The 15,701-nt window shown below is 48.1% G+C and overlaps 1 protein-coding gene across 1 annotated transcript in view; it reads right to left on the bottom strand.

Annotated features, from left to right (window-relative positions):
* The window catches only part of LOC144151542 (SEC14-like protein 2), a 49,667-nt gene extending 35,797 nt beyond the window's left edge, over window positions 1-13,870 (bottom strand). Inside the window, exons 1-5 of the mRNA XM_077682641.1 lie at window positions 13,587-13,870; window positions 6,049-6,118; window positions 5,461-5,504; window positions 5,325-5,387; window positions 2,995-3,088 (exon numbers count right to left, since the gene is read on the bottom strand). Of these exons, the coding sequence (XP_077538767.1) occupies window positions 2,995-3,088; window positions 5,325-5,387; window positions 5,461-5,504; window positions 6,049-6,118; window positions 13,587-13,640 (325 nt within the window). The 5' untranslated portion in view covers window positions 13,641-13,870. The remainder of the gene's footprint in view (window positions 1-2,994; window positions 3,089-5,324; window positions 5,388-5,460; window positions 5,505-6,048; window positions 6,119-13,586) is intronic.
* Window positions 13,871-15,701: the final 1,831 nt, after the last annotated feature.

Below are 15,701 nucleotides of genomic sequence, written 5' to 3'. Positions count from 1 at the left end.
AAAGGCGGTGGATTAGAGATTAAAGATAACCGCGCGAATTTAGAGTTGTTGCACTACGGCGTTAAACATCCTAACACTTACGCTGCTTCTACCGTATATTGCTAAATGATACTAAATCTTGATAAGCCACTAGGCCATTGACAACTCGGTTCTAGTGCACTCGCTTCCCGCCGCTTTAAGAAAACAAGGTTTTCCTACTGATTTCAGTCGCAGTGGCGTGTGACTTGACCTCCCCAAGTCGCGTCAGAGATCGCTACAACAAGGACAAGACATTGACCTTCGAGCACCTCGTAACGACACCTAAATCGAGTTGCATTTCAATTACGGCACGGTGCCGAACGTGTTTTCGTACATCGTGTCTGATAGGAATCTACAAGCCTTCCCCGCGTCATGGCCGCCGATACGAGACGTACGACCGAAGTCCGGAACCGATAATCGCTCGTCCTGTGAAGGAACGGCACCCGGTGACGGCCAGTCTTTGCACAACGATTGCGCGCTATTTTTATTGCGTCCGCCGAAGGGACGCCAGGGGTTACCCCCACGGGAGGTGTGCTCCGTCCTTGTTTTTTCAGACTGTGGAGGTCGCGCCCCACTTAAAGCTACTGCGTGTTTATGGAAGCTTTTCTTTCAAGGCTGTGTTCGTGCTGCCATTGCAGGCTTCCGACACGTGCTTGCCTAGACTGACGTCACGATTCGGAAGCGTCCTTTTGTTGCTGCTACGCACAGTGCTGTTGGTTCAAAACGAGGCCACTGCGGCCGTTTGACAGCTGAAGGAGACAGATTAAAACGTCTGTGCAGTCGGCGAGAAGTGGAAGGGGGAAAGAATGAAAAAAAAAAAAAAAACCGGGACAGAGAAATGCCGGAACCTGTTTTCCGCACGCGTCATGTAATGACATGGCTTATAACGAAAAAGTGGGGACGTAGCCTTTCGTAAGGGTTGCAGAGCCACGTTATTACTTCATCGCATTAAAGACATGCTGCAACACTTACGATAAATGCTTTCAGCCTTGCCTTTGCGTTTGGAAGCACTGCGAAATCTATAGTTATCAACAGCACGGAGCGGCACTGCGTAATTTGCTCGTGGCAGTATTACTATCCGACTTCCTGCTTTGCTTTATGGCTTTTTTTCCAAGTGGCTATCGAATGCGTTTATGCTACAACAGAGAAGAAGCGGCAAATAGCCGCTACATTGCATGAATGACGTAATTCAAGCGCTCAAAGAACGCCAATACTCGGGACAGACAAAAATCTTTGGAGCAGGTTTTCATGTTATTTGATGGGCATAGAGCAGCAATTTTCGGCTGAGGCACTTTGTGACCCCCTATTTTAAGTACTGGATGTGTTCGTTGATTACGTTCTGAAAGCATTTGAGACCTAGAAAAATGTTGAAGAAATGTTGCAGGGTTCTTTTAACACAAGCACGGAAACGTTCGCTCTTCCTGAGCTGTTTTCATTGATAGCTTCGTTTAATAATAGTTATGTAGTTGAGCACCTGATGCGCGTTATCTTATTTTCTTTTTCTCCTTTTTTTCCACAGGAGCATAGGTGCGCAAATAATCACATTATCTTGTGCAGACCAATCTCTCGAAGAAATGACGCCGGGGCTTCAGCGGACAATGGAGAGTATACCGCATACTTCCAGTGTCTCGATAATGTCCCTGAGCTTAACGCTTAACACGAGCGTTAAGCGTTAAGCAGACGCAATGTCACCTTCACGGATAATCGATAGACGCCTGGGAAACATGGGCGTATGAGTTAAATATGCCTAATGCCCTCGGCTAAACTTCTGGCGTGGAAATGAAGAGAAGTTATCCGTCGAATCTAGTAAAGTTTGTCAACTGTGAACACGAGGCGTTCGTTCACACAACCTGTGAACACAACCTATATGACGACGGCCTTACCAGCCTTTACAGGCCTTTCGGCACCCGCAAGGGCAATTAGGATAAATTGCCCTGGCCGGTAATTTTAGGCGGCGTCAGTTCATATACAAAGTAACGACCACCACCGCACAGAAAATGCAAGTGACGGCTCAAAACGAGTACACGGCGAAAGCTATCTTATCGGCCCCAACGTTTCAGCCCCACCGGCAGTGAGCAGGCAGCCATAGCAAAGCAACGACGTGTGACATGATGCAACCCGGGCGTGCATAACTGTATTTCCTGGCGAAAACATGTTCTTAAGGAAATGAAGCCAGGTGTAGCAGTGCCGCCCACAAAGTTTAGCATAACCGAATAACAGGATGGCTGCTTCAAGGTGTAGTACAGTGAAGAGCGTAGAGAAACGGGTTCTACTGTCGTTGAAGTTGGTCGGTGGCTGGTTCTGTCTGCAATAGCGGTGGTGTTTGAAGGGGTAGAGTTTCTTACAGCGGGTGATGTAGGTGTCACATGTGTATACGTGTATATGAGCGAAATTGGGGTAATAAGTACAGCTATACTTCAAGGTTAAATCCTTTCCATCCGGCACAGGTATTTTAGATTCGCACGTTATGCCTATGAGCAGACGGCACCTATACGCCCGCCTAGGATGTACTCCTTTCGTCGTATTGTCGCGCTCACCGTTCTATTTCATTATCCCTCTCTGAGCCAATGAGGGCAAGGACATAACTTCGTATCTTCAAGGGTCTACTAATTTCCTTACTGGCCGCGGCGGCCGCTTTTCTGATGGAGGCGAAAAGCAAAAACGCCCGTGTGTACGAGATTTCGGCGCACGCTAAAGATCCCCAGGTGCTCAAAATTAATCCGGAGCCCTCCACTACGGCGCGCCTCATCGCCTGCGTTGCGTCGGCGCGTTAAACCCTACAATCAATCAATCAAATCAATTTCCTTACTGTTTTCGCGCAAGTTATTTAACACCCACGCGTGTCGTTACTGTCAACAATGAAACTAACGAAAATAAGTCTATAGACAAAAATCCGTCTGCAAAAGGACACAGTTTCACATTCATGCGAGCATACCCTGCATCCGAGGGACCATGATAAAACAATTTTGCTCTCACCTTTGATGTCAACGCATCCGATGTTGATTAGCCAGAGTGGATTTCCGTTGGGACAGCAGTTGAGAATGCCACCCGGAAAGTGTTCACGCACCACCTGCAGGGAGTCCCGTCTCTCATTTTCCGACTCAGTGACCGCATTTAGTCAAAACACGCGTGGTATCCGTCGTATACACCATACACGGCAAAGGAGTTATCAATAAACTGTGTATTCTCAATCTCGACATTGTTGTATGTCGGGATTGCCCTGACACGTGCCATATTCCGAGGCCGCGATCCCATCTTACGAGGACAAGATGAATAAAAAAGAACAAGAAACCATGTCAACAAAAAAGACGTTGGTGAATCTGTCTTGTGCTATTGCAGTAGTTCTCAGCCATGACTGCCCCGGGGAACCCTTTTGGACTTGCGAAAGTGATGGGGGACCCCACGATGGAGCACATGTTGATCGGTGTCATAATGTCAAAATAATTCGCACTTTCAGCTTACGTCGCCCACAGACATATCCAATGCCAGCCTTTTCTGCTGTACATTAATGACGATGCGCCTCATAATGTTAAACAATTTGCTCTTGAATCTAGAAGTGCTTTAAACACCTATATGCTGCCTTTTCTGTGTCTGTTGTTTTTCTTCTCATAGCTGGCGTGTTTAGCAGAAACCGGATGGTAAAATATGTGCTCCGCAGAGAAACTAAACGCACATGTAATGCGGTGAAGCCAACTTTTTTTATCGTATTGCAAGCACGTTGTGGCAAAAATTGAGAAAGGTGTAAAGAAAGAGACGGGCGTAGAGAAGCCAGAGATCGGATGCCGCCGTTCTAAGCTGCTGCTTCTTTTTTCTCTACTGCATCTTCTTCTACAAAAGGAATGGCAGGGGAAAAAGTTTTGAGGGAGGCTTCGCAGACCACTTAAATGCTCTCGCGGTCTCCCTGGGGTCCGCGGACCCCCATTTGAGAACCGCTGTGCTATTCAAATGCATAGGAAAGGTTCCAAATGAGTTTAGGGGTATTGAAAAGTGATTTTGCATCAAAATTATGGTCATATCAACTTGCTTTACGCGAGGCACACAAGGTACAACAGAGTTTCCTCGTTTTTAACCTCACAGAACTACGGGAGCTCTTTTCGGCGTCCTTTTTAAATCCCACGTTGCTTTTCGCGTCTTTGTGTGAGGCAAAGCCGCCTAGCAAGTACAAAACTGAATCGACCTTTGCTTAAAACGTGAGGCCCTCTCGGTGTGCGGTATGGTCACACACGAAGAACCGATCTATCCCTGACCGCGGTGTCTGAGACGTGTCTTCAGCGTGTCCTACATACCGTCATCGGTGAGTCGGCAACCGGTATGATATTCTTCGTAAGTCAACGGCACACGTGCCGCTGACCAACAAGTTTCTGCCACTGCACCCGTTACTTGTATGGCAATTTTCGCACACGTATTAACCTGCAGCCCGTGTCTCTACATAATTGACAGACACGCGTTTCCGTCGGTTACAAGTTCTTGCCCTCGCCTCGATAACGGGTATGCGACTGTCCGCACAATCGCAACACATATGCATGCTGCCACGCGTAACTTCCTGTCGACCAAACGCAGCCTCTGCGTCTTTGCAAATGCAGTGTGTTGTACGTTATTTTAATTTCGGGCACTGAATTGTGCCAATCAAAGGCATCGCTGTCAGGTACCATCGCCTGGTAGTGACGTACGCAGGATTTCGTTTCGCTCATACCCGCTCACACAAAGGCGGCCGTTTTCACCCGTTACAACTCTCCGCCTATGCAAAACTGATGGTCCGGCGGCCCGTGAAATTACACCGGAAAAATGCACCCTGTGAGCACAAGATTCGACTTGATTTTGGGGGTTTAACGTACCGTTGTTACACCAGGGACGAAATCCTGAGTTTGTCCGCTTCAAAAATGCCTATTTCGCTTCCGTTTCAATCGTGACGTAGGTGAACTTCCGAGTCCTCTGACCAATGACAAGCCCAGAGACCGACCCCTCGCCTTGCTTGTGCTGCGTCATACCTGATCGTCTGCTTTCAGCCAAATCAGGACTCTCTCGAAACGGACCCTTTAAAACGGACATAAAGTGGACAAAACTGATAATTTCTACCCTGAGCTATGAAGCGCTCCATGAAACGCTCCGCATTAATTTTGAAAACCTGGGGATCTTTAGCGCACACGGAAATATCGACACGCGGGCACTCACAACAGCCGGGATCGAGTTCGCGCGCTTGGATACAGCAGTACAACGCCTGGTCCATTGAGCCAACGCTCTGGTTGAGCGCATGCAACATTCGCCACGCAGTACACTGCAGGGTTTACATGAGGGTTCGAACTTGCCTTTGGCGCCTCGTACTCGGTGACGAGGTTGTCCACGTTGTTCACCTGGCGCCAGCGCATGTGCTGTTGGGGAGGAAAAGAAGTCCGCCTGGTACCGGGCCTCACACGCCGGCCGCTGGCAGTGCGTGCGTCTCACCTGTCGAAACATGGACTCTGCCCGGTCGATGTCGAACTCCCGGGCTGCGAACGGTCGAAGTGATAAAGGGAAGACCGTAGAACATTACGTGATGTCAGAAGGTAAAGTTGAATGACTACAGCTAGAGTTTAGTACTACCATTTAGCTATTACTCTGGCTTTGTCTTTCTGATCACCCTTCAAGCTTGTGTCCCGCAGAGGAGTAAAATTTAGACTCAAGCCACGGCTTGTTATCCCAGAACATCAGCGCAAGCAAGGAAAAACCGCCACTGCACACGACGGGCTTTCTACGCTTCGCAAGCTCCGCCTAAGCCGTGAATGCATCCGAGGCAAAGTACGAAAGTTGCGAATGACACTGCAAATCCAGAAAAAAAACATACAAAGGAATGAGAGCTTCCATATTTTTTCGCTACATTCCGTGCCAAATGTCAATAATTGACACGAACATTCCCTGCGATTTCATTATTCTCTTCAGAAGTCGCAAGCGCCGACCATGTACTTAAACGCTGTCGGCGGATTGAGCAACTACAACTGAAACGTGTCTCTTCGCAAGCTCTATACAGAGGTCATTCAGTGCAGCCGGTCTCACCTCGCAGCCATCGCAGGAGGTTGGCGTCAGTGTGCTCCGGCCGTCGGATGTCGTCCACTGCTTGGCGGAACTGCCAAAAACAAGCACACAGCGCATGCGCATGAAAACGGTAGAAGCTGAGGGTGAGGCCCACATTCCCGGATGTCTTATCATACTCATCAACATAATCATCATCATCAGCAGCAGCAGCACCACCACCACCACCCCCACCACCAGCAGCAGCAGCTTGTTTGTGTTTACGATAAATCTCTCACCAGATCAGCCATTACATACTTCTCTGATCGTCCGATTTGTGGTCACCGCCATTTGACATCTATCCCGGACGTACATCCAGTCGTAAACCAGCTAACTGGCATAGCTCGTACATTGCACGTGTAAAGCCGGGATAGTTGATTCATTTGCTTGGCGGAAAAGTAGTGAGGAATGGGTTACAGAAAATAACAGCGATCGCCGACACGTGCGCTGAATTGACCGGCATTGCCGGTGGTTTTCATATATGTGGCTCGATGCCAGGCGATCGGCATGGAGGTTTCGTTTTTCCTGGAGCATTGCTAATAGTTTTGTGGCTTTGAATACTGGCCGTTGGGTGTTTCTTCGCCGTGGGCATCCGTACAAAGCCGGTTGTGAAGAGTCGCCTGAGCGAGCACGGCCAAATTGCGGGGAATGATAAAACTGAATTGGAGAAACGGCAGACGATTCCCTTTTCAGCGGCCTGATTTTTTTAAATGTCAATAGCAAGTACTTTTCTGAAGGGACATAATTAGCAGGTCTTTAATTTCGCTGCAGCGTTTTTTTTTTAATAGAACATCGGAGCGACACCGGGTCAAACAAGGTACTTCACATTCTTAAAAAGATTCCCCAAAACTTTTTTTTTAAAGCAAAGCTGCATTACTTTCGTTCAGCAATTTCGCGGAGTATGTGCAAGGTGACCTTTTGACCGGGGGCACACCCACGGCGACACACCCCTTTCTTTTCTTTTGAGGTGTTGAAAGGGGGGGGGGGGGGAGGAGCGGAGAGAGGGAGGAGAAAAGTGCCCGAAACTGTCTGACGAAGCTTGTCGACACCTCATCGGTCCCAAGGGGGATGGGGAAGGGGATTAAAAGGTTGGAAAGAAGTGGAGAAAGAGAAGTGTTTGATTTGGTATTTAATTAGAGGGCGAGTGGCCGAATTGAGGGGCGGCAACCGCTATGGGTGTGCTCGCGGAAGGAAAGCGCCGTGTAAAAAGGGTGCATTTGCGGCGGCGGAGGGAACAGCGGCGACTGTAGTAAAGTGGAATGGAGGGGGGGAGGGGGGGGGGGTGGCCTCAAAGCGCATCGTGTGATTCACCGGGCCCGCTGTCGGCGCTGCGCACAAGTCATCGTTTTAAGTTGTTCTGCGGTGGCGGCCGCGATGGGAGCGGCCGCTCAGCTGATCGGCAGCCAGCCGACCAAATCATGCATGCGGCGCTGGGTTGTCTCGGGCAACGTGACTCGTCTCGCGACCGGCGAAAAGGAACGGTGCGTTCGCTGTGAATGAACGCCGCGTTCATCCCGGCAAATGCCGTGTTCGCCCGGCCTCCTTCTGTGTGCGTTGCATGCACCGAACGGCTTTGAGACATGGTCGGCAATACAGCTAAATCAAAGGGCAACTAAGCAAAAACAAGACTCAACCAGACTAAGCCGCCAAGCTTTTGCTTTGCATATTCGAAGTTAGCTGAGCCAAGCCGCAGCCATTTTTTTTTTCTTTTTGGGAGGGGGAGAATACGGAATAACCATTTGGAAGAGTTGTGGTATTGTAATTGCTCGCCAATTGAAGTGTTATTTAAGAGAGGAAAAATATTTGATACGATTGCAATGTGGTGAAATCGGTCTATATACGCTTACGTCTGTGTCACAGACAAGTGCCGCGAAGTTGGTGTGGGATGCAGAACAGGCGATAATTTCGTAGCGCTAAAATTTTTTTTAACAATGCCTTAGTAAGGACCGTTTACTCAGATTGCCGTAATACGGGAATGCGCTGTGTCGTGTGTGAAATAGAGAGGGAAATGGGAATCATTTCGAATAGCTGGGGATTGCTCAGTCGTTTTTGAATGCATACGCAGTGCATTTAAAAATAGTTTGTCATTTTATTCAATTTAACCTGCAACGACCTCCTTACCAGTGGCGGATCCAAGAACACGGAACAGGTGTGCGATCAGTTCCTCAGTAAGCAGTGAATGACAGAAGAGCGTACTTATTTAATAACAGCCCTGCGTGTCAATCTAAAACTATTGCGCGATCCGTAGGCTGGCGCGCGAGCCCGTCGTGCGTTCACGATCAGCGAGCTGCAGCAAAGTGAATGAATATTCGCTGAGTTACTCTATGTCAGCAGTGCACGTTACCCCCATTTTCATTCCCTTGGACCATAAAGTGTCCATTTCCTCCTTTAGTTTTCAACATGAAAGTGTTAAAAATGCCCGGGTACACCAAGATCTGGACGGCGTCATATCCGTCACGGAAATGGCGTCGCCAGAAATAGTTCGGTTGACGCGACTGCGCCCGGATCCGAGCCATGAACTATTTCGCCGCAACGGGTGATACACAACGCTCTGCCCACTGCAAACGAATTTTCAAGCGCAAATACGTCTACGAACGCGCCGCCTTATATCTTTCCCACTACTTTCTTCATTCAGATGCCATCTAGGAGATGCTGGCGTCTAGGAGAAGTGAAGCGAAGTAGTTCATCATGACACTAATGAGCGCCGACAGTTGGGGCCTCGATGCCAGCGTCTTCGTGTACGCGGGACGCGGGTGAATTGAGACGCCCTCCGCCACCTACCGCTTTCGGTTTCGCTTTCGGTTCCGTTTCGTTCGCACGGTTTTCAAGGGGCTGTGGTTTCAGTTGGATTTACGCAATGCTCCGGCGCGTGCAATCCAGTGTCTAACGTTGATGCGTCTAACTGTGCCATACCGACGTAATATAAATAGCGGTGTGCAAGTTATTTATGTGGATGCACAATAAAAGCTCCTGTGAAGGCACATTTCACTTTCGTGTTTTACCGATTCCTATGACAGAGGCATCAACCACATTTTTTTTTTTTTCATAAATACACGAGGTGCAGATTGAGCTTTACGAGAGATTTCATTACACTGTTTTTTTTTAAACAACAGTTTAGCGTTCGTTTGCATGATGTGAGTTTTCCCTCAGTAGGACGTCCTTATTTATTTCCACCAACACATCCGAATAAAAGATACTCTGAATGAGCTTTATGGACATGTTCATTAACGCTATTCTTTCGGGAACAAGAATCGTCCTTCGATGCCATGATGTGAGTTTCACCTTAGGCGGATGTCATTATTGATTCCACCAACACATCCTGCGCATTGTTCCTGGAGTTCTATGTGTCGCACGCCGACCGCGATTCTTCTCTACTTGTAAGAGCTCCCGCGTCGGATCTGCACGCTATTTACGAACACCACCGCCAGCCAAGAGTAGTCTCTTTCTTGCAGTTATGCAAATAGCCGATCCCTTCCTCGATAGACATGACATAATCGGTCGCGACAGCTTCGCGGATCTCGGCCCGTTAAGCCACGCGCCACAAAGACACCTGGTCCTTGTATATAGAAGCGGGTGGCCTCGCCAGATCGCGCCTCCTATTTGAACTCTCGCAGACTACGAAACACGTCTCCCTGGTCCTCGTCACTGCCGCCCATCCACGCGAGCGGAAACGCGGCGCTACTAGCGAACCACGAGAGTGCGACGAACTCTAATCTGCCGTCCTGAAATCTGTCTGCACTTGGATCTCCTCGATAAGTGTAACCCTGTAAACATGAGCGACCATCGCGCGCGCTTTACGCCACGAGGAACTGCAACCTCCATGTTCAGTTTCTTGTTGACAGCCGTGCCTCTTACTGTATGGCTACGAGAACCAAATTGATTGTCCGAGTGGCGGTTACGTACAACCGACCCTTGCTTAAATTTTTGAACACAAATTTAATTCAGGAAGTTTGTAAGCCGATGACACACATATTCTCGCAAATGAGCATTTACTACTTGCGCATGTTAAGCCAAACTAACGCGCAACTATCCCTCCGCCCTCGGATTTTTCTTGCCCTTCCCCCTTTTTTCAAGGTCGGCAACTTGCGGTGGCGTTAGGGAATTTTCGTGGCGTTGGGCCAACAAAGCGTACAGTTGGCTTCTACACCTGCGTAACCACCTCAACCAAGTGCAAAGCGGGTCTCATCATTAGCTGCCTGAACACGTGAAACCTTTCGTAACAGCTGCTTTTCGCGAAGGTTGCGGGACACAGACGTGTACTAAATTGAAAGTTAGAGATTTCAGCCAAGCTTTTCTAATGGTCCTTTAGTATTGCTTGCAGTGAGATTAACTGGTTCGAGTTCCGCGAGGACTACTGAGCTTATTTTGTTTAACACTGTCTTCATACTGTGCAGGAGTACCGAAAATTAATCGTTCATTGGGCGATATCCCGTACGTCGGCTTCACCACAATGCATCACAACAACGAATGTTACATTTCTTACATTTTTAAACATGCACCAACCAGCCCACTTGCTCCCCGTTCTAAGAATCAATACGACAGTGTGAAAATTCGGCGGATGACGAGTAGGAGTCTATTGTTTGAACCTGCTTAGAAAACATTAAAATCAACCTGATGAGAAAGTTTGAGTAAAAGTTTATGCCACCCCTTGCCGTCGATTTCGTAATCGTACCTGTGTCCTTGCACAGGAACAAAACACAAGCTGTCTCATATCCTGTCATATCTTTTTCTTGATTTGTTGCGGAAGCGCCAGAAGGCTCGAGCATGCCAAATTCGTTTGTCGTAATGGGCGACGGCGACGGAGCGGTATGTTGCGCCTGCGCAAGACTGTCTTGCGCTGGCGCGAGAGGCGTGAAACAACAAAAACAAAACATTCGCGAGAATTTTGTTGGGGATTCGTAATTGGCGCGTAAGTGTGAATTCGTTTTTTGGAGTTTTGTTGAAACACGTTGATATGTTTATGGTACTTCTTTGTGGTCTGCTTAGATACATTTGCTTGTGCTATTCTTTTATGCCCCTTCACCCAACGCGACGAACCGAGGAACGCTCTTACGCTGATGCAGGCAATAGCGATGGGAGAACGTAGGAAATGGTTGCTTTTCGCGGGTATGTCATCACTGTTATCGGCGGTACGGGATGCCATCGTTCACAGCCACATATTTCTCTTGTTTTGACCAAGAAAATGGCGACAATTGAGAGTCTTAGAGTGCAGAATAAATAAAAAGATTCAAGTTAGAATCTACACTTTGAGAATAGCGAACCAGCCCGCCCAGCAGAACGCCTGATTAAACTGTGCATACTTTTCCGACTTGCTCTATCTATCCTTTCCTACCCTACATCTCTATCCCCCCAGTGCCGAGTTGCATGCAGGTGGGCTCCTAATGGAGTTGAATAATATCCTCGTCGCATTTTTTTATGAAACGCCTCCTCACCCCTCCTGTCAGAGCGCGTCAGCCGCCACCGATGGCGTCGGGGCATCGAAGGTCGTGGCTTTTTCAGACGGTAGGTATACGGCGCACGCACGTGCTCCCTGGGGCTATTGAAGAGCGCCGTGGCCAAGGGCAGTCTTTGGGGCGTGCCCGGGCAACTTATTACTTGTGTACCGAGCAACATCTGAGTCTACTGGTGTGCATGCAGTAATTTAAGCATTTTAGTTTTATGTCGCCCTGAATAAAAGTTATCCTCACAAAGGAGCCTCGTCTGTTGCCGTTATACCTTTTTGCGGGTTCTAATCATAAAAAAACTGAAATAGCTAATTATATTGATTTTTTTGTTTTCTTACATTCCTGGTAAGAAATGTTTAGACGCCGCTTCGAATTATTATTTCACGTGAATCAATATAAAGAACTAATTGTGACTGGGTACACAGCATGATTGATATTACTGACTTATCTTTAGGGACAAAAATTCTTCTGCGTTTTTTGCGAGATTCAGGACTAGACAAAACTGTAATTCTTCCATTGTGATTGTGTGGATGGCTACGTCTCTACGCGTTTGCGTCATCATGCACGCTTTGACTCCTTTTTCTTGTTAGGCGCTCTGCGCTTCCTGGGCTCCATTCGCTCTATTATTTTTTTTTTTGCTTAACTTTATTTCGAGTTTTTTCTTTCAATTTTATTGCGTGTCATTTTTTATTTAACTTTTGTTTTCTCTCTATTGTTGCTTTCCTGATCTCTCACATTCACTTCACTGCATTGTAATCACCCCCCATCTGGCGTAGCAAGCACTGCCGCTAGCAGAGCTGACCTCTCCAGCCCACATTAAAGAGTTCTCTCTCTCTCTGATATTACTCCTTCGAATATTTGATTGATTGATTGATTGATTGATCGATTGATTTATTGGTTGATTGATTGATTGATTGATTGATTGATTGTGATTGATTGATTGATTGATTGATTGATTGATTGATTGATTGATTGATTGATTGATTGATTGATTGATTGATTGATTGATTGATTGATTGATTGATTGATTGATTGATTGATTGATTGATTGATTGTGGGGTTTAACGCGTCGACGCAACGCAGGCGATGAGGCGCGCCGTAGTGGATTGGATTAACTTTGACCACCTGGGGATCTTGAACGTGCTCCGGTATCTCGAACACATGGGCGTTTTTGCTTTTCACCTCCACCACAAAAGCGGCCGCCACGGCCAGGAAATTGAACCCGCGTCCCTGGGCTCCGCAGCACAACGCCTTAGCCACTGAGCCACCGCGGCGGGTCCTTGGAATATTTAAAGCATGCACCTCAAGAAAAGTGATTTCGTATACGACTGATCATCCACAGCGCAGCAACATAGTTTGAACAAGGCTACATATGTAAGACAGGTGAATAACAAATAACGGTATATATCCTCATCCGCTTCGCATGTTAGTGAGGAGTGGTAGCAATGCCCTCTATAGATCATCACCCGGCTCGTCCTGCAACCGCTAACTAACGCCATAAGGGGGGTGGAACATCACAGAGCAGCGATACGGAGCCCCACTGTCTTTCAATGAGCAGAAAAAATCCCTAGGTCATTCGTTACGCTACTCCGCATTAACGACTCAAGCTGCATCCGCGATATACCCTTCCCCGCCTCGCTAGTCACAAGGGCCAAAGCCGGCACAAAACAGTGGCCAATAATGGGCAGAAAACACCATTCCCTGACGAGAGTAATCATCTGAAATTAGCCACGCCAATAGCTGCCAAACTCGCATTTCTAATGAGTTCCTTTCCGAAACCATTTACAACTCTTCGGCGCATTGAGTAAAAGGGTTGAAAGTTGGGCGAGTTGGTAATGGTCCATCTTGAAAACAAACCACTGTGCGAAAATGAACGGGGACAAGAGCGCATGAGGACCACACAAACACAGTGTCCCCATGTGACCGCAGTGTGCGCTTGCGTTCTCCTCATCTGTTCTTGTCCCCGTTAATTTGCGCGCAGTTGTTTGCTTTTAGGATGCCACATTTAGTACTTGTTATCCCGTCCACGTTGATCATTGCCGAAATAGGTGGCACAGGAGAGGGGTGAAGCTTACTCACGCGACCCAGGGCGATCCGCTGGCGTTCGTCGAGATCGTGTATGTAGCCGCTCATGGCTCCAAATGTGAACTCCTCCCACCGAGTCCGCGTCCACACTGTCGGACGCCGCTGTCGCCGGCGCGGCTCTCTGGAGGCCGCAGCCTTGATTCGGCCGCCGGTTCCACGTGCTTCTCTCTCCCTCACCCCTATCGCTCCCTGCCTTTGTAATCGGGCAAATACATCGCATCTGGGAGAGGGGGAGCGCCTGTTACGCCATCGAGCCTTCTACCTTGGGTGAGGGGGGGACACGTCATTCAGTGGCGAACGGCAGCCAATACGCGTATACGCGAGGGTCGACGGGGAAGTCGCGTTCGGAGGCGGGCTCTGTTTACATACACGCTGCGAGATTCAGGGCCACGTGCGCTCAGCTGACACACAAACGCCGCCATTGAAAAATGTAGTTCGGCACTTAGCGCACTCAGACGTGGTATACGAGAAACAGGGGCGCATCGAGGCGTGTAACTCGTTGGAAAGCTTCAATGAGTAGTGAAAAGAAATGTTGAATAATAAGCGTAGGCACGTTTCCTGGCTGGTTTCCAACTAACAGAACCCATAGCGACGAGGCGTTTAAGCAAACGCAACGAAGTATGCTTGAAACCTATAAGGAAATTTAGGTTTGAACATTGCGCTTCGAACTAAATGCTCGGTGCATTACTTGCTATGCCGGCAGGATTTTGTTGGCTGCGTCTACGTTTGTATGTCTAAGAATCTGACACGGAAAACTTCATCGATATTATGTAAAATTCGGAGTAACAGCTAGAATCTTGAACGCAAGGAAAGAGAAAAAATTGGCAGAAAGATTTTTTTTTGTATGTGTGTGAGGTTCGCTCACAAGAGAACAAGACTAAATTTAGGCTAACATCCGGCTCATGAATGCGAGAACTGCGTTGTTCTAAATAAGAAAATCGGCAGTAGTCCCAATTTTTCGCCTTTTCCAACGCCGTTGAGGCGCGATTGGGGTCATCCGGTCATCCCCAGAGAAACAAAAGTTTGGTAGGAATTTCGGGTTTAAGGTTGCAGGCCTGAATCCTCGCTTTGCTTCTGTGTGCGGAAGCGGAAGTGACGTCGCCGGCAACCACAGAGCCCTGGTACCTCCGCAGTTCCTCTTCCCAAGACGCATTACTGGGCTTGCGCTCTCTTAACACTCTCTTAACAGGCGATATAACGTTTAGAGCAACAATTTAGTGCCACGAACAAATATAAAATCAAGAAGTGCTTTTTTTTTTTTTTGCGTGTTCCGTTAAGTTGTACGAGGCCTGGGCCCCCTGACGTTCTCCTATTTCGAGCAACGGCGAAACCAGAAGCGACCTTGGTTAAACCAGCCCTCGCCCATCCCTTTTTTGCCCCCTTCCGCACGCACATCCGTATTTTATCGCGTTTCCACGGCCATTCTCGCGTGAGCCTGAGGCTAGCGGTACAATCGTACCCAGAAATCTTACAGCCCACGCGCCTCTTTAGTTGACCAGTTGTGTAACCTCCTCGTATCGCCCGCTGCAACCCTTCCCTCCAATCATATCACCGCTGTCTTAACTTGGGCACTCTTACCAGTTTTCCGCGAGACAGCTCTGAGCTAAACCACAGCGCATATGTGGTCTATCCTGGCTCAATTCCAAAACTCCTGACGATAACCCTGCCGTTTCTCTGTACGGCACACTCGCTACGCCATCCTTCGGGCCTCCGGAATTTTGCCAAAGTGTAGATCGCGAGAATTGTTGTTGTTGTTGTTGTTACTGGCAGCCCTAGGTACGATCAATGGCATCCTGAATGTAGGCTGAGAATCCGAAAAGACATTAAAATTCATGTTTTACGGAAGACCACGCTTTTTTTCCTCAATTTTACTTCCGCTTTGTTCCCTTCATCTAAAGGTAACTTTTTTATTACCCTCGTATTTCAGGTCTATACAGTAAGGCCCAAGGTCATGTGGCCAGACTTGGCATACTATATTCAAAACAAACCGGCCTGCCCTAGCGCACCCCACACCGTAAACTTAATGTTATCGCATCACGAGCTACCTGGTATTTCATACATCATCATCATTATCATCATCATCATCGCGTCGACATCCTGGGTGACAAA

Source organism: Haemaphysalis longicornis, unplaced genomic scaffold (genome assembly GCF_048455015.1).
Source record: "Haemaphysalis longicornis isolate Haplotype H1 unplaced genomic scaffold, Haemaphysalis longicornis Haplotype H1 scaffold_9, whole genome shotgun sequence".
Taxonomy (NCBI): Eukaryota; Metazoa; Arthropoda; class Arachnida; order Ixodida; family Ixodidae; genus Haemaphysalis; species Haemaphysalis longicornis.
Note: the sequence above shows the minus strand (reverse complement) of the source record. Positions and strands in the feature narration are given on the sequence as shown.